The sequence below is a fragment of the Ammospiza caudacuta genome, chromosome 6 (genome assembly GCF_027887145.1).
Source record: "Ammospiza caudacuta isolate bAmmCau1 chromosome 6, bAmmCau1.pri, whole genome shotgun sequence".
NCBI classification, from domain to species: domain Eukaryota; kingdom Metazoa; phylum Chordata; class Aves; order Passeriformes; family Passerellidae; genus Ammospiza; species Ammospiza caudacuta.
The window spans coordinates 7590040-7611910 of record NC_080598.1 but is presented as its reverse complement, the minus strand read 5'-3'; the positions used below and the strand labels follow the sequence as shown (position 1 = coordinate 7611910).

The following is a 21871-nucleotide window of genomic DNA, read 5'->3' as shown; positions in this document are numbered from 1 at the left end:
TACCTGCTGACACAATGCCAAGCATGCCTGGGAAAAAAAAAATCACAGAAAAAAGAAAGAAAAGGAAAAGACTATTATTTTTTCTATTAAAGGAGTTATCTGTAGCTTAGGGTACAGCTGAGCTCAGGATGAGAGGTGATAGGAAGGAGTGGGTGGAGGCAGATGGCAGGGGGACACATCCAAGCTGGGGCAGGAGAACTCCCTCTGAGGAGATCTTTTGCTCATCTACTTTGTTTTGTTCCCATGAAATGAAGGATGATACACAAAAATCCCCATGTGAGGCCAGAAGGCATGAAGAGACAAACTGAATTCTCTGCTTCAGTGTGATGCAAGTTCCAGAGAAAGAAAACCAGCTTTACTTAGAGCTTCAGGTTAGGTTTAAATACCATTGTAACATGGAAAGAAAGCTCTGGATGTTAAATGTGACCTGCAAAGCAATTTAGTGAAAGCTTAGCAGTTTTGGAAGCATGTGTTGAGTGTTCCAGCAGCTGGGCTGAGAGGCACATCAGCCACTTGGAGCTCATATTTTCCCCTCTTTCCAGGATCATATCTGCCAGGCTCTTCAAGGAACCCAGAACAAAATCCCAGTTTATGCTAAGCTGGCAATTCCATCTTGCCTTAGGAGTCTTGCAACATCTGCAAGACTCGGCCTGCAGGCAATATATTTTCTGTAAAAGTGAGGGGCATCGAGCACTTAGCTAAAAATGGAGCGTTAGGAAGGTTTGAAAGTCTGAGGCCAGGCTGGAGTGCTCCCAGCCTCATATTCCCTCCAGATCACGAAATTTCAAGGAAATGAAAGGAAATGAAAGGAAAGTAAATTTCAAGGAAAGGAAATTTCAAGGAAAGGAAAAAGGAAATTTCAAGGAAAGGAAAAAGCAAAGGAAAAAGGAAAGGAAAAAGGAAAGGAAAGGAAAGAGGAAAGAGGAAAGGAAAGAGGAAAGGAAAAAGGAAAGGAAAGGAAAAAGGAAAGGAGAAAGGAAAAAGGAAAGGAGAAAGGGAAATTTCAAGGAAATTTCAAGGGAAGGGAAGGGAAGGGAAGGAAAAAGGAAAGGAAAAAGGAAAGGAAAAAGGAAAATGCATAAATAATGTTTGATGGGGTTTGGAAGGGGGGTATTGTTTGGGGTTTGATGGGGGGTGGAAGTGATGGGAGTAAAATGCAAGAGAGACATTTTCTAGTTCTGATTTTAGTCAATTCCTTCAAAGAAAAACTCTAGGCAGGTCCCAAAAGGTGTCATAAACCCCTGTGCTTTGTGCATTGGGCTGGCTACTCCCCTGGGTACCTGTTTGTGTGGATAAAGAAATGGTTCCTGAAAACCTGCAGGACAAAGAGAAGAGAAGCAGAGCCTGGGACAGTCGGCAGGGTCCTGTCAGCACTGGGCCTGTCAGACCCACAAAAGCTGATGCACAGATCACAGGACTGCCCAGAAATGTGGGGAACAAAGGAGACCCTCACAGGGGCACCAGGCCCACCCTCAGCTCTGGATGGAACACCTGGATGTGGTCCCCTCACTGTCCCTCCACTCGTGAGCTGACCATGCATCCAAAACATGAATGTGCAGTGTGAGAAGCTGTTTGCTTTTACTAATGGAATCAAATTTTTAGTGTTAACAACCACTTGATTAATAAATGGTGTTCTAAATAAAAAGATATTCTAATAAATGTCAGTTGTAAAGAGAATTTGTAGCACACACCTAAATTCCAACCAGAAGATTGTTTTTCAGTCAGGTGGGTATTTTTCCCCTAAATTTGGTAATAGCAATTTAGTTTAACAGCAATGGAGAAAAAAAAAAATCCTACCAAGCCAAAGCTTGTGTCTCAAAGCATTTATTGTTTATTTAACAACAGCAGTGAGGTTTCTGCTCAGTAAATGAACACAAGTGTGAGCAGAACATACAGGACAAGACATGTTTACAGAAACTTGTGACTGAAAGCAGGGAGAACACCTACCCAACACACTTCAACTTTGTTTGATATAAATATAACGTGCTTATAATATGCATTTGAAAGCATGAAGGGAAAGGATGTGCAAAGGCCATTTAAATTATCTCCAGCTTCAGGTTTTTAAAAAGCATGGAATGTACAGTTCAGTACCAGCAAAAATACACAGAAAAATAATTTGCTTTGAAGTTGTGCAACATGTGTTTTCTCAGGGGGAGAACTTACATGGGACACAGGATCTGATTGAAAAAAGGCTTGGTAAACTGAGAAACAGGAAACCTGGAAGAGCTTAGGCATGCATTTTACTGTCAAATTTTCTCTGTCCCTGTTCCCTCCCCCTTAAGCTTTTAGAAGATGTAAACAATTTTGGTGCAGCATATAAACAGGAAAAAAATGCCAATTCCATCTACCTACCTTTTAATGATCTTCTGCTTCATTTAAAAAAAACAGTGGCATACAGAACCTAGAAAATTGGCACAAGCTAGCAAACCTAGAATGAGAACCACCATCCCAGCTGTAGCCTGGGACAGAATTATTTTTAATCCCTTTGCCACTCCCCCCCACTTTTACTGCTTTTACACCCCTCTCCTCTACCAGGTTACCCCCACCATGGAATCATTTAGAGGGATTATACAGATTACAAATTAATTCCTGGTTAAATATCAGCTACATTTGGTGAGCTGCTAACATTTGTTTGACAGAAAATATTCTGCCACTTCCGCTTTTATGTGCTGGATATCAATTATGCAGACAAAATTCTTCTCTCTTTTGGACATACCTGAAGGATGAGGGACTCTTTATCACCTTCTAATCGTGCCAGCCTTTCTTGATAAGTTTCATTATTGGATGAATGATGGTTCACCTGTGACCGGGAGGGAAAAAAAAGTGCTGTGAGAATTTTTACAGTTAAAGTTTCAAGAAACAATTAATAAAAGTTTTGTATATTATAAGCAGTATAAGCAGTTCTTACAAGACAAAAAAAAAATGAAAAAATGTGTGCATAGATCAGAACTGTTTATTTCATGTGTATTAAGCCTGTAATGTACATTAAAAAATAATGTACATTAAGAATGTACCTTTTTTAAGCTGTATTCTGAATACTCTCTCATTTACAGCATTCAAAAGTGGTAAATGAATATGACTGATATTTTCTAGAAAATTGTAGTTTCAATGGAAAATACCATCTTACCAAAACAAAACCCATTTAATTTGAAATATCTATTCTCCACAGTAATGAATCTTGTATTTATTGTCAAGTGGTAAAAATTGCTATAGGTGTATTATTCCTAGAAATGACTGAAAGAAAATTACAAGTTTTTTGTTGGCAACTAAAAATTTATTTAAAGGATCAAATTCTTATCAGGAGCTACTTTAGCCACCCAATTACTTAGGGACTTCTAAAAGGCTCTAGGGAGCAAAACCTTTTAAAATATGGCCTGTCCTTAACTATTATACCCCATTTCCCATGAATTTTATTACTTCACATAGAAACGCCACCATTAAAAAAAAATATCTGTGGATTTCTTTAAGTTTAGAAGAGTCTCCTCAGTTCATCCTGCAACATTGTGGGAAAGGAGCTGCTTGCTCAGAGCATCAAAAGTAACCTGAGCTCCCAGAAGTTGATTTCCCAGCTCCACTGCAGGCACTGCATTTCTGCCAGGGAACTCAACACTCAGCCTGGATTTTCAGCTCACACAGGAATCCAAGGAGCTCCCATCCACTGCAGCTGACTGCTCATTTATAGTTTCTTGCACAATGGCACCAATACAATTATAATCCTCCTCCCCAGATGCCTTTTTTTTTTTCAACTCAACATTTTCAACAGATTTTTTTTTTAATTAAATATATTTATAGCTTCTTAATCTATACTGAGGCCAACAGGCCCAAACATAAAACAAAAGCTGAAAATAAACATGGTGCTAGTTAAATCAAATCAAGAAACCAAATTTTTATCCTATCAAAAGATGCTTTTCAAGCCATAAAGTGCTGAACTAGATATAAGTGTGGCAATGAATACAAGTGTGGCACCTTTGTAAGCTGAGAGAAACCAAGCACCCTTGTCTCTGATTATTTGAAAGAAATTGAGAAGATCACTATGGCACCAACACACAGGGGCTGAAAGATGTCTGAAGACATCTTCTGGTTCACTATTCCGTCCTAGGGCTAATGAATATTTGGAATATTCTTGTTTTGTCTTCTTCTAAAGACACCCAGGGATGGAACTCACAGCTCCTCCATCTACTTCCTCCCTACCCATCATGAGAGCATTTTTCTTTGTGATCAATCTGATCACATCAGATCATCTCTTCAACTTCATGGTTATCATACCACCATAAACTAAAATATAGGTCCTTCCATTCACTTCAGAGGTTTTTGATATATATGAAGATTATCTCTACATCTCTAATTAGCAGGTCCCTCTTCATGCTGTGAAAGAAAATATGAGTTTTTCTGTCTTTTCCTCAGAGATTAATTTTTCAAGATTCATTTTGTTGCTTTCTTTTTGTTCCTCTTCAGTGACTATTTCCCAACTTCTTCTGAAATTAAAGGCTTAAGAGGAGACACAGGACTCCAGCTGAAACTGGCTTGAGTGGCAAAACCTTTTCACAGACTCCTGGGCCATATTTATTTCCATATTAAACATACAGTAAAATTCATATATTTTCAGCCTAGGACCTATAACTTCCAGATCCTTTTAAAATGCTTTTATTTAGCTGCCAGCCCATTCTTCATTCTGCTTTTACTCTTTGTTTCTGCTTAAATGTATAACTTTGAGCAAGTCTGTGCTGACTTGCATTCTATTTTTTATACTCTTTTCCCGTGCATCTGGCTCTTATGTTTTAACCATAGCTGCAAGGCCCTTAACTAGAATCACCTCTAAATTCAATAATCTTGGTCTTTTGTGCCTGTTTAAGGGGCCAACAGGGACACCGAAAACAGAATGTGCAGGTGCTCACTCCACACCTCACTTACCAGCACTCATCATCAAAAGAGGAACGTGTAAACTCTACTCAAAATATACTTTTGTCACAAGGTTTTGACCAAGTTTTAGGGATCAAGACCTCACAGAAGTGGCTCTAAATATGCAGGTGTGAGGTCAGCCAGAAAGGCCTCAGATAAGCACAGGAAGGTACAGTAGACAGAAAAATGACCTGCTAAATAAAAGTGTCTGATTGATGTACAACAGTTGTTTGAGCCTCGGTGATTCTTTGTGGCACGTATAAAGACAAGATAAAACAGTGTAACATGAACCAAGGCCATCTGTGGATGGCTGGGGAGCATTCTGCAGTTGTGAGAGCCAGGACTGAGAGGAAACTGAGCAAGATGTCACATGTAGCAGCAGAAAATAAATACAGGACCCACAGCACAAAAAACACGAGACCACAGCTTGCTCTAAGAGCTCCCAAACAATAAATGAACACTGGTCATGTGGTCACACAGGTCTAAAAGGCTGAATTTGCAGGATTTCCTATAAAGTTGTTACTTCAGAAGATCTAGTATTACTGACCGAACTGTTGCATGGGCTAGACAAATTATAAGGCAAATATGTTAACTATGCCTCCTCCAATGAAAGAATGAGAGAGATTGCACAAAACACATAAAAAAGTTTATGATAACAAAGTAGAAGGGGAGATATGCTAAGGCAAGGTAGCTAAAAATATGCTGATGGCAGTATTACTGCAGATAAAAAATCAGCTGCATGCCATAAATACTTTGCCTACAGGAATCATAGAATTCTTAAGACTGCAAAAGAGTTTTAAGATTATCAAGTCCAAGCAGCGCCACCACCATTTTCACCATAAAACAATGTCCTCAAGTACCACATCTACACATTTTTTAAACTCTTCCAGCAATGGTGTCTCCGACATTTCCCTGGGCAGTCTGTCCCCATGTTCTACAACCCTTTTTGTGATGAAATTTTTCCTAGCATCCAATCTGAACCTCTCATGGCACTATTTCAGCCATTTCTCTCATCCCGTCCCTGGTTGCCTGGGAGGAGAGGCCGATCCCCACCTGGCTCCACCCTCCTGTCAGGCACTTCCAGAGAGTGACAAAGTCACCCCTGAGCCTCCTTTGCTCCAGGCTGAACATCCCCAGCTCCCTCAACTGCTTCTCACAGGGCTTTTACCCTCCAGACCCTCCCAGCTCCACTGCAGCCCCTCAATGTCCTTCCAGAACTGAGGGGCCCAGAGCTGGGCACAGCACTCGAGGCCTGGCCTCAGCAGTGCCCAGCACAGGGGACAGCCACTGCCCTGGCCTGCTGGGGACAATATTTCAGGTGCCATTGGCCTGCTGGGACAATATTTCTGTGTTGTTGGCCTGCTGGGGACAATATTTCAGGTGCCATTGGCCCTCTTGGCCCCCTGGGCACAGCTGGCTCATGTTCAGTCCTTCTCAGCCAGTACCCCCAGGTCCTTTTGTCTTCCCAGCCATTCTGTCCCCAGCCTGTAGTGCTCCACAGGGTTGTTGTGAGCCAAGGACAGCATCCAGAACCTGGCCTCGTTGAATCTCACACCATTGGCCTCGGCCCATCTCTCCAGCCTGTTCAGATCCCTCTGCGGGGCCTTCCTGCCCTCCGGCAGATCAACACTCCTCAGTGCTATCTTTGTCCTTACTGTGTGTGCACTCCATCCCCCATCTAGATCATCAATAAAGGCACCAAACAGGGCTGGGTCCAACACTGATCCCTGGGGAACACCCCTGGTGACAGTCCTCAGCTGGATATGGCACTATCCACCACCACTCTGTGCCAGGACATCCCACTGAAGTGTGGTTTTACCCACTGAAGAGTGACCTGTCCCAGCCATGGGAAGCCAGGAGCTGCGAAGAATTTCTTGGAGCACCTGTATTACAGTCTTCTCAGAAATTCTGTATTTTGGATATACTTTACTGCCCATCAGATGGCAAGAGATATTAACCTAAAAAGTTTCCAGGAACAATTCCAAATCAGCTGTAACTTCCAGTTCTAGAGAAAGAAAAGAAAAAGAAAGCTTTCCTTTTTTTTTTGTTTTCTGGGGGGGGGGGGGTCAAAATGCATTCTATCACCTGCTTTAGCTTCTTCATTTTTATTTTCCTAATCTCTCTTTGGCTCACTGATTTAATATGAAAATAATATTGGAAAGTTGCTAGGAAGGTCTAAGTATCACTTACATGATCCAGTCATTACTGAGTCCTCTTCCAAGAAAAGGGCTTGAATTTTCCTTCTCATGTGACACACAAAATTTCAGACTTTGGAGAACAATTCAATAGCTTTGATTTAAAACGGGGATAACCCGCAAAAGTACCAAAGGATCTGGCAAGAAATGTTGGTCAGTTGATGTTCTCCTCAGGTGTGCCTTTTCAGCACCAAGAATCTTCAGCACAGCTCATTTTAACCCTAACCCCTCCAACTTCTGAAGCTGGTCAGCAAGTTGTGACTCAGAAATTTGTCCCCAACACCATGGATCTCACCCTGGGCTGTAGAGAGGGGAGGAGCTGGGAAAAGAAACCTGGCAGTCACTTAAAGTGCTGATTTGTGAGCTTTTTCAACACGTCACCCGCCTCTGTGAGGAGACAGATTATGTCATAACCCTCTTCTCTTCCTCAGCCACAGGGATCACCTTCTGCTCCACTGATACTTGCATAGGATGCCTGTGGTAATGATAATACTTGTATTAATGTATTAATTAAGATTAGGGACATGCTTGATGTGCTGCTTTTTGTTGTAGTTTAGAAGCTGAAAACAAGGAGGATGGCCAGCAGAGTCCAGGCAGTCAGCTTTACCACAAAAAATGCACTGCATTCCAACACCAGAAAATGCACACTGCATTCTCTCCCCAGCCTGTTTGGAGTTGACAATGTTTACAAGTGCATGGTTTTTCCACCTCTGTAGCAGTCTTTTTGGTCACTAGAATTATGGTCTGAGTCACAAGGAGTTGTGTTATGATGAGTGATGAGTGAGCAGCTTACACAGTAAACATTTTTATTTGCCTCTGAGTGTCGAAGCAAAAATTTAATCTCTTGGCATGTTAGTGCTACCTCAGACACACACCCATCTCAATGTATGTGCATTCCCTCAGTTACCTCAAAGGAGGAGGAGAGGGCTGGAACACAATTTCTGGATCTATAACTCTTGCCTTTCATCTGAAGGCAATTAGTAAATCAACAGCAGGATTTTTTATTTGCCATTGTTGCTGGTTGCTTAAATGAAAGTAGCAGTCACTTGAAAAAGGCTGACAGTGCATAGTCTGAAACTAAGCAAAGACAGAGCTAGGTAAATTTTGGTAGTCCTTAAACCAAATGAATTTTTAAACAAATATTTTTATTTTATCTGGATAATTTTTCTAAATACCTATTTTTTTCCTCCAGACAGTTACATGTCTTAAAAGAAAATATCCTTACAGAAGCCACAAGATTCACCCTCAATATCTTGAATTTAATGGCTACATCATGGGTTTGATCACCCCACCTCTTGCTAGTACAGGTTAAGAATCTCATCCAGAAAAAAAAGAAAGGCATAAAACCAATGTACACCAATTTCAGGCCAGTCATCAGCTCTGTGCCACACAGCTTGCAGTTAATATTAGCATTTATGTTAATAATTTTGGGCTATAAATACTTGTCTATGTACCAAAATATAGGTTGCATGGTGTTTATCTGGAATGGTGTCTTCTAATTAAGGTTGGGTGGAGAGATAAGAATAAAGCAACAGAAGGACACAAAATTGTATGTGAGCCCTCTAAGCCAAGTCCATTGGGAGAACAAAAGAATCTTTGTTAAAAACCAGACACTTCCAGGTAGTGAGGGTATCTCAAGTCCCTTAGTTTGCAAATGAAACTTTTAACAGATCCACACTCAGGCCCTGTGGAAGAACCCTGTATTAATTACCTGCAAAACCCTTCCCCCAGACTACCCAGCACTGCTCTATGACTGTGCTGCTGGCCAAGCTGTGAATTTAAAAGCACGATGTTTATACACAAGGGATTTGTGAATTTAAAAGCACAATGTTTATACACAAGGGATTTGTGAATTTAAAAGCACAATGTTTATACACAAGGGATTTGTGAATTTAAAAGCACGATGTTTATACACAAGGAACATCCACTGCCCTCCCTCCTTGTCCACATGCTCTCAGGTTTTCCTGCCACCACTTTCTCAATCCCTCTGGCCCCTCTTGGCCCAGCATTTCCACAGGTCATGTGGACACCAATAAAGTCCAGTGGAAAGAGCTGGAGAGTGGTGACACATTATTTCAGTTTGATCTAAATAATATTTTTTCCCCTGCTGCCGTTGCAAGATGCCACTGTACACATTATCTTACAAGAATTCTGCTTAAAACCAGACTCTCCATTATAAGCATTTGAAAATAGCAGTTGTAGCTGTTGTTTTGCCTGCCTGGATCTCGTGGTTTTGGTTTTTGTTTGCTGCCCTAACCCAGTCCAAGCCACAGATTCCACACAAACCCAGCCTAGCCAACCCCTGCAACATCAAAACCCATCTGGGTCTCTGAAGTGATTTCTGCTAATGATGAAATTTGAGCCAGCTCTGGCATACTTCACCAAGGCTTTATGGAAGTCTGCTGCAGTTATTCTCTGTTAAATGCCACATGTTACTCTGAAAGCAACCCACAATTTTATTATCAGCCAAAAAGCAACAGTTTATGATTGCAGAAACTGAAATCTTTATGTGCTGTAACAGTCAGTGCCAGACTCTGTGAGACACTGGGATTCTTGGACGGGAGGACTGATCAAGCAGCTCAGATTGTTTCAACTCTTTTGGTTTCTAAATCACTTGTCAAAGGAATTTGGGAGCAGACTGCTTAAAGTCCTCCTGGGAACAATGCAGGATCAGTCTCAGTCCTCCTCCTTTCCCTCCCATGTGCTCACCCCTTTAAAGGGCTTGCAAGGAAAAGCAGCAGTATTGATATTCTCCTTTATGTACCTGACATAAAGGGAATTACATGCAGCAACAGCAGGAGCATTGTTAATTCCTGTAAAACCTCGTGCTCCATTTGAACACCGTGTCCTTTCTGAGCACAGCCCTCAAGCTGAGGGCAGCAGACCTCATTAACCTTTTTGTTAGCAAACATGTCTTCACAGAAATGAAATTTCTGGAAGCAGGAGTGGCAGACACGCTGTATCCATAACCTCATTTAAATAGTAAATTAATATGTGAGCTCAAAATACGTGTTTTAAAATAAATAATTAGCTTTAACTGCACAGAGCACAGGTTAAACTAAGAGTATAATGTTACCAGCAGCTACTTCCTGTTGCCTCTTCACTGTCCACTCACTTCCCATTTAATCCCCTCCACAAATGTGAAGTTTCCAGAATCTGATGCAAATATTTGGTAAATTAACTTCAGGATGCTCAAGCTCTTATAAAAGACCAACACATCGTTGATATTTTACACTCATTCATGAAACTACCCAAAAGAAATGCTCCTAATCACATTTCACATTAGAATTGACAGATATTTTGTGTTTATACAGCTAGTAAAAAACCAAGAGAGCAGTTGTATTTATGTGTGCATATATATAGACAGGCAAGGATTTGCAGGAAAAGTACACACAGGTTAAAACAGATTTTTAAAGAATAAGGAGAGAATGTGCTTCTTTCATGACACACAAATCCATATTCTAATTTAAAAAAACAGCCTATTCTGAGGGATCTAGTCATATCCCATTCATGGATTTTTCTAACACTGAAAAATAAATACTCAGATCATAAGAAACTGTAAAAGCTGAGAAAAACAAAGTGATTTTTTCAACGTGATGAGAGAACTGCACAAACCTACTCTTAAAAAAAGAAGACAAAGACAATTTCATGCAGTCAATCCATGTCTGGGCAGTTCATCAACAAAATTTACAAAATTAACAGCCTTGCCTTTAAAAAAACAAACCCCATCTTTTTAGCAGAGTAACAGGCACAGAAGAAAACCACCACCATTTTTACCCGAGACAAAGGCATCCCGAGAGGTCTCTCACACAGCTACCCCGATGAAGAATCACTTAAGTGGAGATCTGGTGCAGAAAACTTTTCCCTTTAAAGCACAACATGGTAAACAAGAGCCTCTCCTCTCTTTTGCTATATGTTGTTACCATGCAGGATTTGTTTTGCTGCACTGCAATCCCCGGAAGGCACGAGCACTTGCCAGAATCTATTGCCATTTGCTCAAAGTTTGATCCTAGAGTTTCATTTTTAAAGACAAAGACAGCTGATTTTCTCCCCCCTCCCTAAGCCTCCTCCTCCTACACCAAGGCACGTCTTTGATTCACCTCTCATGAAGAAACTCACACCATTTAAAGTCTGAGGCACTGTATGAGTTTCTTTTCGCCAAGCAGAGAATCCTCACTGAGATTTTGCTAAATGTGCATTTAGAAAGAGCAAACAAAGCCCAGCAAATCACTTACCCTCTTTAGCCACGTGAAGTGCTTGTAAATATCAATCTCACCATCCATGCTTTGGGCCCATCTCAGCAGTCACATTCCCAGGGTTAAAAGAAAATTTTGGAAGCAAGCGCTCTGCTTTGTTCTACAGGATGTAGCTGTGATTTCTTCCCCTTTCAACCCTCAACTTCTGAAATTTTCAGTGCCTGGTCATATTTGAAGCAGAAATCCCCTGCCCCTGTCCCACAAGGCTTATCCCAAAGGCTTCTCACAGATGTATATATAACACACAACTGTATAAACTTCAGGCTCCCCCCCCAAACATCTGGTTTTTTTAAACAGCAGATCGGTTTGCAGCAAGAACAATGCAAGCCTAAAAACTTTAAAAAGATAACTTGCTAAATGATCTTTAAAAAAGGATCTTTCGAGAACAGCATCAATCTGCAGGAACTGTTCCCCTTTAATGCTGAATAACAAGCTAAAAATTATTAAGCTGTCACTGAGAAACTATTCTCAAGTAGTGCTTTCTCTGGCTTTCTGTTTCAAGAGTGGCTGGAACTCATTACCAAAGACCCCCTATTTCCTGTCTCTGTTCTGCTCCCTGTTTATCGCAACACTACTCAGCCTTCTCAATTTATTTCAGGCTCAGACTAAACCTAAAAATAAGTTCTGCTTTTTGAATTACTTGCCTGTACTCTCAAAAGATATTATAAAAGGGGAGGAATTCAAGGACGATCCTGTGAATAAGATAATGATCCCATAAACACTACTATTGCCAAAGAGGCGATTTTCCATCCTAACAGAAGATGATGATACCCTTCCAAGATATTTGCCTGCTCCTGCTGAAGCTGAAATCTCACAGCATGGCAACTTTTCAAACTTGCAACACCAAGATAAATACGTGTGCAACACAGCGCTCTGGCAAGAAGGGAAGTTTAAAGCGTTGCCTGTTATTGCGGTGTCCTCTAGTGCCTCCACACAGCAGTTATCCATAACTCCTCATTTTTCCCAATAAAACTCCAGTTTCCAGTGTTGTTTCTCCCCCTAGTTCAAAGTGGCTTTGGCCTTAAACCAGGCAGCTGATTGTTACACACACAAGGACAGCTGCTTGGGCAATGCCTCCTCAGGCCCAAAGGCAGCTGCCCCCACGGAACCTCTGTGATCATCTCAGAACATTTGCTTATCTCCTCACTGCCTTCAGCTCCTACAGCCAGACTGCCCCCTGGGCTTAGGGAGCCACCAACCAGCAGCTGGGAAGAACCAGTGCCAAAGCTGCCTGTGGTACTTATGTTATACACAAAGGACTCAAAGCCTGAAGCTGTAGAAGGCCTTTCCTACAGGGACCAGCCTCACTCGGGCACCCACCCACACTCCAGACTGGGAAAGTCACAAATATGTGACAAAATTTCTTCAAGGGGATGTGGGTTTTTAATATTTCTACCATTTCTTGGTGCTTTTAACCTGATGGGGCTCTTCTGAGAGCCTCCTGCAACACAAGGCAAGAGAGAAGAATATAAACCTGGACTTTCAGTTCCCTTCATATACTTATTATCTGTTCTTACCTAAAGTTACATGACAAGAAAAACATGACAATTTTTTCTGTCACTGCTACAAGGCTTCTAAAGGTGCTGGGATACCTAAAATCACCAGCAAATGTGAGGACAAAAGACCTGCCTGTTTCCAAAAACAATGCTACAAGACAGATCTGACTTGGGTTGCCCTGAGCATAGAATATACTTATTTTATGCTGTCTGAAAATGGATGAGAGGAGTTATTCTTGAATAGCTAATACTAGCTGGAAGAAAATCTTAATGCATCATCAACAGTGCATTAAAAAAAAAAAAATACTTAATAGAGTACGTTTCCCTGTGCATGACAGCTGACATGTCATGGCTGACAAGCTGGAGACTGAATAGGGGTTGTCTTGACATTAAACAAGAATGCCCAACAGTATAAAGCATTTTTTCCCCCCCAAAACCTTGTTATCTAATTATGGAGACTAGAAAATACATTCAGCTTTATCTCACAGCTTGCATATCCCATAATACCACCACTACGGTACCTTAAAGTTCCACATTTCATCCATTTCAAAGCATGGCCTCCAAGACTCCCATTTCAGTCTTATTCAGGGAAGAAGGAAATGCCTCTCTTAAAACATTCCACCACACTTTATCAGCTAATGATTTTGTTTTTAATTTTTAAAACTACAGAAAAACTGTGTTACTGAACTATCTAGTGCCCCAGTGTGGCACCTGCATCCTTTTCCCCTTTGAAAAATATTAAAAATGACAACATACCTTACTTCTACCTTGTCACTTGTGCTGGAGATCATGAGAAGGAGCCTTGGTTTCTGTGAGTCATTCTTCCTGATTAAAAGGTGTCTGAATTTTCTGCATCTTATCAGCCAGAATGTTGACAGCATACATTCCAGATAGTCACATGCTCTCTGGGAGCCTGTCACCTGCATTCTGAACTTTACATCCTGTTTGAGCTTTGGCCTGAAACTCTTAGAAACCAGCTGAATGCAAATCTATTGCCCTGGATTTGCTTAGAATGCTTTTCCATTTCACTGGGAAAGCAGGTTAGCTTCTCTCGGCAATGGGAAAATAAGGAAAATACATTGCACTCTCACCATTGCTTCATCAGGTTACCACTGTATGTTTTTCTTATTTTCAGGAAATTCAGGTCTGTGTGTAGCTCTTCACTGAGCACCAGTTTCTGGCTCAGTGGAGAGCTAAAAACAAAGAAAAACAAAGTTCCACTACAGAGCCACCACCCTCAAGTGTTACCCTAGAGAGAGGCTGATCCAGCTTTTGCTCTCTTGCACCCATCAAATTGTCTGTTTTCTCCAGGGCTGTCCCCAAAAGTAAAAGAACACACACATTATGGCAATACAATGTAGGGCACTAAAATATTTCAAGTTAGCAAAGTTTACGTGCTCCATTAGCTGTATGATAACCCATCAGGGTTTATTTGCCAGTTCCCTACTTCCATAGCAAACTGCTGACTGCTGCCAGACTTGATCGGACTAAAAACTCCATTTGCAGGACACCAAAGGTGCCAGCCCAAGAACTTTTAGCAATTTCACATTTTTGTGCTGTAAAGTCAAAAACAAAGCCCACTCAGCTAAGTGAGACATTGCTTTTAGCCAGCACGTCAAACACTTCAAACAAGGCTTGCAGTCTCTTAAATAGCAAACAAACGTGCTGCAAGAGCTTTGAAACTGAGAGCAAAAACGCTTTAAGTGATCAGCTACACTGATGTCCCTCCATTCCACTATGAAGAGACAAGAAAACACCCAGAAATCCTCCTAGAGCTGTGGAGGGAAAGGCACTGTCTGGTGTTTTCCCTCTTCTACCAACACTGAGCTGAAGAAGCACACAGCTTTTCCACCACTTTTCCTCCTCTTTCTCCCACCCAGCAAGGGCCCTAGGGACACAAAAATTATATTTAGTAGCCCTGTTTTAGCAATTTTACATTTTATTTGTGGTAAAATGTAGATTTTGGTGCAGCACAGATGCAAATGGTCAATCTTGTTCTTCTATTGTCTCTGAATCTCCTGGGAAATTAAAGGGCAAAGGAATAGGAGGAGTCAGAGCAGCCCTCCAGGTCTTCCTTTTCATCAATAATTTCTAGATTGTTCTGGTTTCAATTTTAAAATCCCATCAGCCCCTGAAAACACTAAAAGAACTTACACTTGCTCTCTTAGAAATGAAGTGTCCAGGTTTGCACCCTCCCAGCCTCGTCAGGGGAGCCCAGTGAGCATGGCCATGCTAAAAAAATTTACTAATTCCCAAGAATTATTATGTTAATTGTTAATAATGGATTCAATATTATTAAATTAATAATATCAATATTATTAAATTAATAATATTAATACTAGTAAATTAATATTATTAAGCAATAATGAATTAATAGCAATATAAATTAACAAAAATATTATTTAGGTAATAATAATAACTAAAACATTATTATTATTATTATTATTATTATTATTATTATTATTATTATTATTATTATTATTATTATTATCAACTTTTCCTACATATCTTCCTCTGCATATGTTTTTTTTTTAATTTTGTTTTTCCCCCCAGTCCTAGTGCCTGGGCTGCTTTGGAAACAAAGGGATTATGACCAGATTTTAAATGGGAAAATGTTTTCACTATGCCAATTCACATGTGTTATTCTCATGGTTCAGAATAATGAGAGGGCTTCAGAGTGAAAAAAGAGAGAGAAAATATGGGAATACTTGTGTATAGAGAAACTCAGGCCATTTATGTAGAAGACAATGGAGGAAGAAATCCCTTTTTCATGGCAAAAATGGCTTCAGGAATCTAGATGAAATATTTCCTGCAAGAAAAATTGTCTTAGAGTATTAATTGTGACTGACTGATAATGTCTACGTGACAGAGAAAGGAGAAACTCTTGGAACAAAATTTAAAAAAATACACTGCATTCTGTAGATGAGCATGCTTGCTTTGCTTATGCTTGTGATAATTTAAAAATAATAAACAGTATCCTGGGAATGAGACAAGAAATAACATTTTGCAGATGCACAAATAATTCTTTCCCAGCATAAGACACACTCAATCCTAAGGCCTTATACTTGTTGATGAAAATCAAGAATCAGACTTGGCTCAGGGTTAGACAGGCTTTTTTAATGTAAGAAACCTGATTTCTGTTTTCACACAAAATATAAAAGATATTTCCTACTTAACAGAGCATCAACATCACTACGAGCTCTTCCCCAGTTATTTGCAGAGTACACTGGTATGTAAAGAAAATAATTAAAGATATTTAATTTCATCCTACCACGCAACACATTACAATGTCAGGTTTAGTTTCCTGTCTCAAATACTTCAAAGCACTGCTGAAACTACTAAAGCTGCAATAAATGAGGATGTGAGACACTTGAAACAGGATATTTACCAAATATTTGGATACACACCAATACAATACCAGGTAACAGTTTGCCTCTCCTCTCTATGATGTACATCAGATTTTTCTTTTCTAAATTTCAGATTGGAAAAAATAGTAAAAAAAAAAAAAAAAAACAAAAAACCACAAAAATAGAATAAACTGCAGATAGACCTTTAAAAGTCCTTATTTCTGATAAGGAATAGACAAATATTCTTTTCCCTTTTTTTCTTAAGCATTTTATTACTGAGGAAAATTAAGCCTGTTGTTCCCAACTTCTGGAAAAGAACAGGATGTCAACATGTTTAGAAAATTTGGCCAAAATAAGTGGGTTTTTTTCTCATTTTAGAATGGTCACAAAAGCTGAAAAAATATTTAGTTTCCTGTTATTAGCATACTAATCCAAAAGAGAATGAAATAACTTTGTTGTGGATACAATATTGCTATGTTTCTCATAACCAATAAAATTTAGCAAGTTTCAATCGGTTAGCCTATCCATCCAGATTGTGTGAAATGTGAATAGGGTTTATACAGAGAAATACTTCAAAGTTATGCCCTTCTTCTATTGTGCAAATAATGCCTCCAAATCAATACAGGGACTTTTTAAAATGAAATGTTGTCTTCAGTTTCTCTATGTAACCTCTACACCTTTTCTGTCAACACCATTGTTTAAGGAAACGATTCCCGCTCACCAATCCCTCTGTTAATTACTTTATGAATAACATTTTCCAATGTTTCCTGTAACTCCACTTGAAAAATGCATTTATACACCTATGTTTGTTAAATGAATACTGTGTGTAACATTTAAATCAGTGAAAAGTATGCAGCTGGAGATTGTAGTGAGATCAGAAGGTAAGATGGAAAAAGGACTCCATGAATAGCATCAGACACAAAAGGAAAGATGAATTAGTGAGATATTCAGCCACTTAGTGCAAAGGAAGGCACTGAAGCCAAGAGCTGAATGAGACTTGTACAAATGGAACTGAAGAAAGTGTATTTTTGAAGGATAACTTGCAATTTCTGCACAAAATCCTGGCTTCATACAGAGTATTTCACTGACAGCATCAAGGTGTGGGTAGGCCACATAGCTGAGGATTGCACTTCATAGATGTCAGGACAGTACCTTGAATCTTGGAAAACTAACATAAAATACAGTTATTTTATAATATTTATGATATTCCTGTTATAGCAGGAGTACCACCTGTCTTCCATGAGTGCTCTCAGCCTCAGGCCACCACTCAATCCTGTTTAAGCACTTCTGCTCACTGTAGTTTGAGGTGGCTCTGTTAAACACTACTGATCCTTACAAAGGTGAAAGAAAATGACATTTTAAGAAAGAGATCTAAATCAGTCCTATCCACTGCAAAACTCTTTTAAAAACTTCTATCAGTTCTTCACATAGAGGAGACCTTACTTCTTCTGAGAGCAGTCAGAGGTGAGGGGGTTGGTTCCCAGACAAAGCAACCACAGAACTTTGGAAAAATCAGGCCTGGTTTAGAAAAGTCCCATGCAGGCTCTGTGCACCAGCAGTTCCACTGTCTCCAAGGCATTCTCTGGTTTTCCTAAATTTCTGAACCCATGAAGAGCACCTCTCTGCTGGCTCTGGTGTCCTGCACATTGCTCTGAAACACCTGGGGAGCCCTGAGAGGAGCAGATTTTCCAGGCCTGGACTGGAAAATCTTGGACCTTGCATCATTCAGTTCACCAAGAGGGAGGACTGGGATATTCAGCTTTCAGCTCTGAGTCCTTCTCAGAAAACAGAGCCCATCTAATGTTTCAAGCTGGCAAAAATAAACACGCATGCTTATGGAGTGACTGCTTTTCCACACTGTCCCAAGCAGGCCCTGCTGCTCCCTTTTCAATCCAACATGTGCTGGCATCTCTTGGCAGGGGGGAGATGCAGCTATAAATAACTCCATCAGGACTCCCAGCAGCTGAGTTGTGCAGCCAGATCTCCCAGCAGATAAATGACTGTAACTGGTGTTGCTCAGAATACATTCCCTTCCCACTCAGCTGTTGCTGAAAAATGCTATTGATACTTTTATAAAAGCCTGTTTTCAAGTGCCTGGAAGTGCCCTGAATTCAGTCATTTTCTGCCTCTCCTCTGGAAGGGTGATCCTGTGAAATGAATCTTGGACAAAAGTGAAATAGAGAGGCCAGTGATTATGTTTCAGCAGAGCACTTTAACACATGCTTAAAGTAAAACTCTGAAGTGACTTCCAAACTCCACAAGCTCCATCGAGTCAGAATTCTGAACTGGGCTTGACTGTTTTCACTCAAGTCTTTGTTAAGATACTGGGGAAAAATATTCCTTGATTTTAACCCACAGTGGAAACAATCTCTTTTGAACATTAATTATGAGCTATTAGCAACTAATACTGTAAAGAATTTGTCCTGTTTCTTGCTAAAAAGTCTCTGGTTTTACCACTAAAGAACAGATCCTCAAAAGAAACAAAGCACAGCACATATCATAAGGCAAACCACATTTATTAAAAATTGCTTCTACAGCATGCTCCTCTACTATTTCTTCTGCACTTCTCTCCATTCCCTCAAATTGAGAATATTTAGAAATATTTTCAGAGTCAGGCTTCCAAAAAACCTTTGAATAATCAGGAAAATACTAATGAGTTTTCAAGCATTGGCATTTTAAGGGTCATTCTATAAAGCTACAAGATGGAGTGGTTTGCTTTAAGTATAGATGTTCCACTAGGAGGAAGATCATGTTTTGCAATCCTCAAAATGAGGCTTAAGGTCCATTGTAAGAACACAAGTGTTCCTCTTTACTCAAGAAAGGATTGCATAAAGGTAGATAGAATAAAACCCAGAATGAACAGTGTGGAAATTCATTTAGAGTTATGAAACTGTAACTAAATACATCCTCTTGTGGCTCACAAAGCCAAATTGTCACTGCAGCAGTTAATTTTTAATGATGAAATTACTATCTGCTTTGTGACGGGTCACATGGCCACTGCCAATACTGAAATATTTAACAAGAAACATGGATACTACCCGTGAATTTGTTTTGTACAAACTCTCCCAGATAATCCCTAGGTCTTTGTGTCGTTTTTAAGGCCAAAGAATTTACAATCATAAAGCCATGTAAAACACTTCAGACATTCTCTTCAAGGTGAAAGTTTTTAATACAATTCTTAAGTACTTAAAAGTCTATAATTAATCACGTTTTCTGCCATTTTAGGTATGCCAAAAGATTTGTGCAACTACAGCAACTATAACACGCTCATTCCACAAGACAAAGAATATTTCTAAATTCAGTGCTAACTTTGTCAAACCTATTTCATCTATCTCAAAGCAGGGACGGAACAGTTACTGTGTCCAGTTATTCTGTAAACTCAGGAATCTGAATTTTTTATATATCCCAGACCCCAGAAACAGGGAAAAAACCAAAAAAAAGGCCTTTTCAAAAAGAACAGCTTTAGTTAAACAGATGCTGTGCCTTGATTTTAGAGGAAACACCAAATCATTGTTGGCTACATAAGAAAAGGGAATTCAGCAGCTAGTCTCCAAAGAGTTAACAGGGAAGGTAATATCAGGTATGAAACATGAGGATTAAGTTTTCCTATTCTAGACATCTCTAAATTTTTCCACATCTTTGGTACTCACACCTAGAGCAGACCAGACAAAGAATATTAAAGTTACCACTGGTTTAAAAAAAAAATAGAATAAAAATTAAATTAATCTGAAACATCACTTGGCGACATTTGATGCCTGATAAATTCCAGAGTTTGGTGCTATGGCCCTGAAGGCAGGTGAGACCAGGTGTAGTATCTATAAACAGCAAAGAAACTATTTGTTTCTTTGTACAAGAAACAAACAGTTTGTACAAGAATACTGTTTGTATTCTTGATTAGCCATGGCAGCTGAAATGATTTTTTGATACAAATTTTGACCACACACTGAAGTGAAGGAAAACAACACACTTTCCTTGAAAGAAGCATACTTATTTGCTTTTAAGAACATGCAATGGCTTTTTGTATCTTTAGTTTCTAATGGGTGCCTAATCAGGATAAGTTGGGAATATTTTTGGTGCCCATTTGAGTAAAATATTAGAAACAGAGCAATTGCTGTAGTCTCTGAAGCTATTCAGTGACATGCTAGAGCAGCTCTCCAGCTGCAAAGGAAGGTGCATGGACCCCAAAAGTAAACAGATGTGCAATTAATCACTCACAAAAGAAAATCCCTCTCCGTTTACAGCTGCTATTTAACCTGTAACAGCTCAAAACAATACAATCTCAAAGGAATTATTTCACCATCCACTGTTTGCTGCATACATTTCCCATACAATGTTGGTTGCAATTCAAATACTGCTACTGATATTAGGCAATCTTTTATGTAACTTTTCAGTTGAATACAACAATTAAAATACACTATTTTAATGGGCAGAATGCTTAGATGAGACAGTGGAGAATGTGCCACATCAGAGTGGTTTTTTTTTATGATATTCCAGCATTTCATAGAGTAATGATCACCAGACTGCCTTTGAGGCTCCCAGTGTGGATGGATTCACTGAGATGCAGAGATCTCATTGTTTAGAACTCACTACCTCAGCTATCCTGGCATACGACACATATTAAGTGCTACGTTTCATAGCTCTGAAATGGGCTGGAATGAAGGAAATTTCAGTGTGGGACACCACTATGAAATACATCTTTCATTTCATTTAATGAGCTGAATTTTATCAGTTTTCTTCCACAGCAATTACATGCATGCTTGCAAATTTTATTGGCATTTAAAAAAAAAATTCAAGAAAGTTCTTCAAATATATAAGATTACTATCCATTTTCAAATAACAGTCACAGCAGCTGTGCACTACCCTCCCTCGATGCAGAGCAGTGCAGAATATTTGAAATGCAGTTACCTCTCCATGCTGCACTAGAGATACTCCAAACAGCACCTTCCCTGTTTTCTTGATTCTGAGTCCAGACTGCCCAATTGCTCTGTCAAATGAATACTACTCTTGATACTGGTCCAATTTTACTGTGAACAACTCTGAAAAATCTGTCTTTTATGGACTAAACTCATCTCTTAGCTATCATAAAGATTAGAAAAACCATTAAAATTTCTGCTGTGGCAAGCATTTGGTAAGAGCTGGCCTAAGGATATCTAAATCCAAAATCCAACACTGTAAATGCAAATTAAACATTGCCTACACCTTTAGCTTTCAAAACTGGGACCAAATTCTCATTCCTTTCTCTCACGTGGGCCCAAACAGGATTTTCTAGCCACAGACCTGTACTTATTTGCTTTTAAGAACATGGAATGGCTTTTTTTGCTTTTAGTTTCTAATGGGTGCCTAATCAGGATAAGTTGGGAATATTTTTGGTGCCCATTTGAGTAAAATGTTAGAAACAGAGCAATTGCTGTAGTCTCTGAAGCTATTCAGTGACATGCTAGAGCAGCTCTCCAGCTGCAAAGGAAGGTGCATGGACCCCAAAAGTAAACAGATGTGCAATTAATCACTCACAAAAGAAAATCCCTCTCCATTTACAGCTGCTATTTAACCTGTAACAGCTCAAAACAATACAATCTCAAAGGAATTATTTCACCATCCACTGTTTGCTGCATACATTTCCCATACAATGTTGGTTGCAATTCAAATACTGCTACTGATATTAGGCAATCTTTTATGTA

The 21871-nt window shown here is 39.6% G+C and overlaps 1 protein-coding gene across 1 annotated transcript in view; it reads right to left on the bottom strand.

Annotated features, from left to right (window-relative positions):
- Positions 1-21871, bottom strand: part of PPFIBP2 (PPFIA binding protein 2) — a 93497-nt gene that overhangs the window by 39355 nt on the left and 32271 nt on the right. The window contains exon 4 of the mRNA XM_058807949.1: positions 2717-2800. Coding sequence (XP_058663932.1) covers positions 2717-2800 — 84 coding nt within the window. The remainder of the gene's footprint in view (positions 1-2716; positions 2801-21871) is intronic.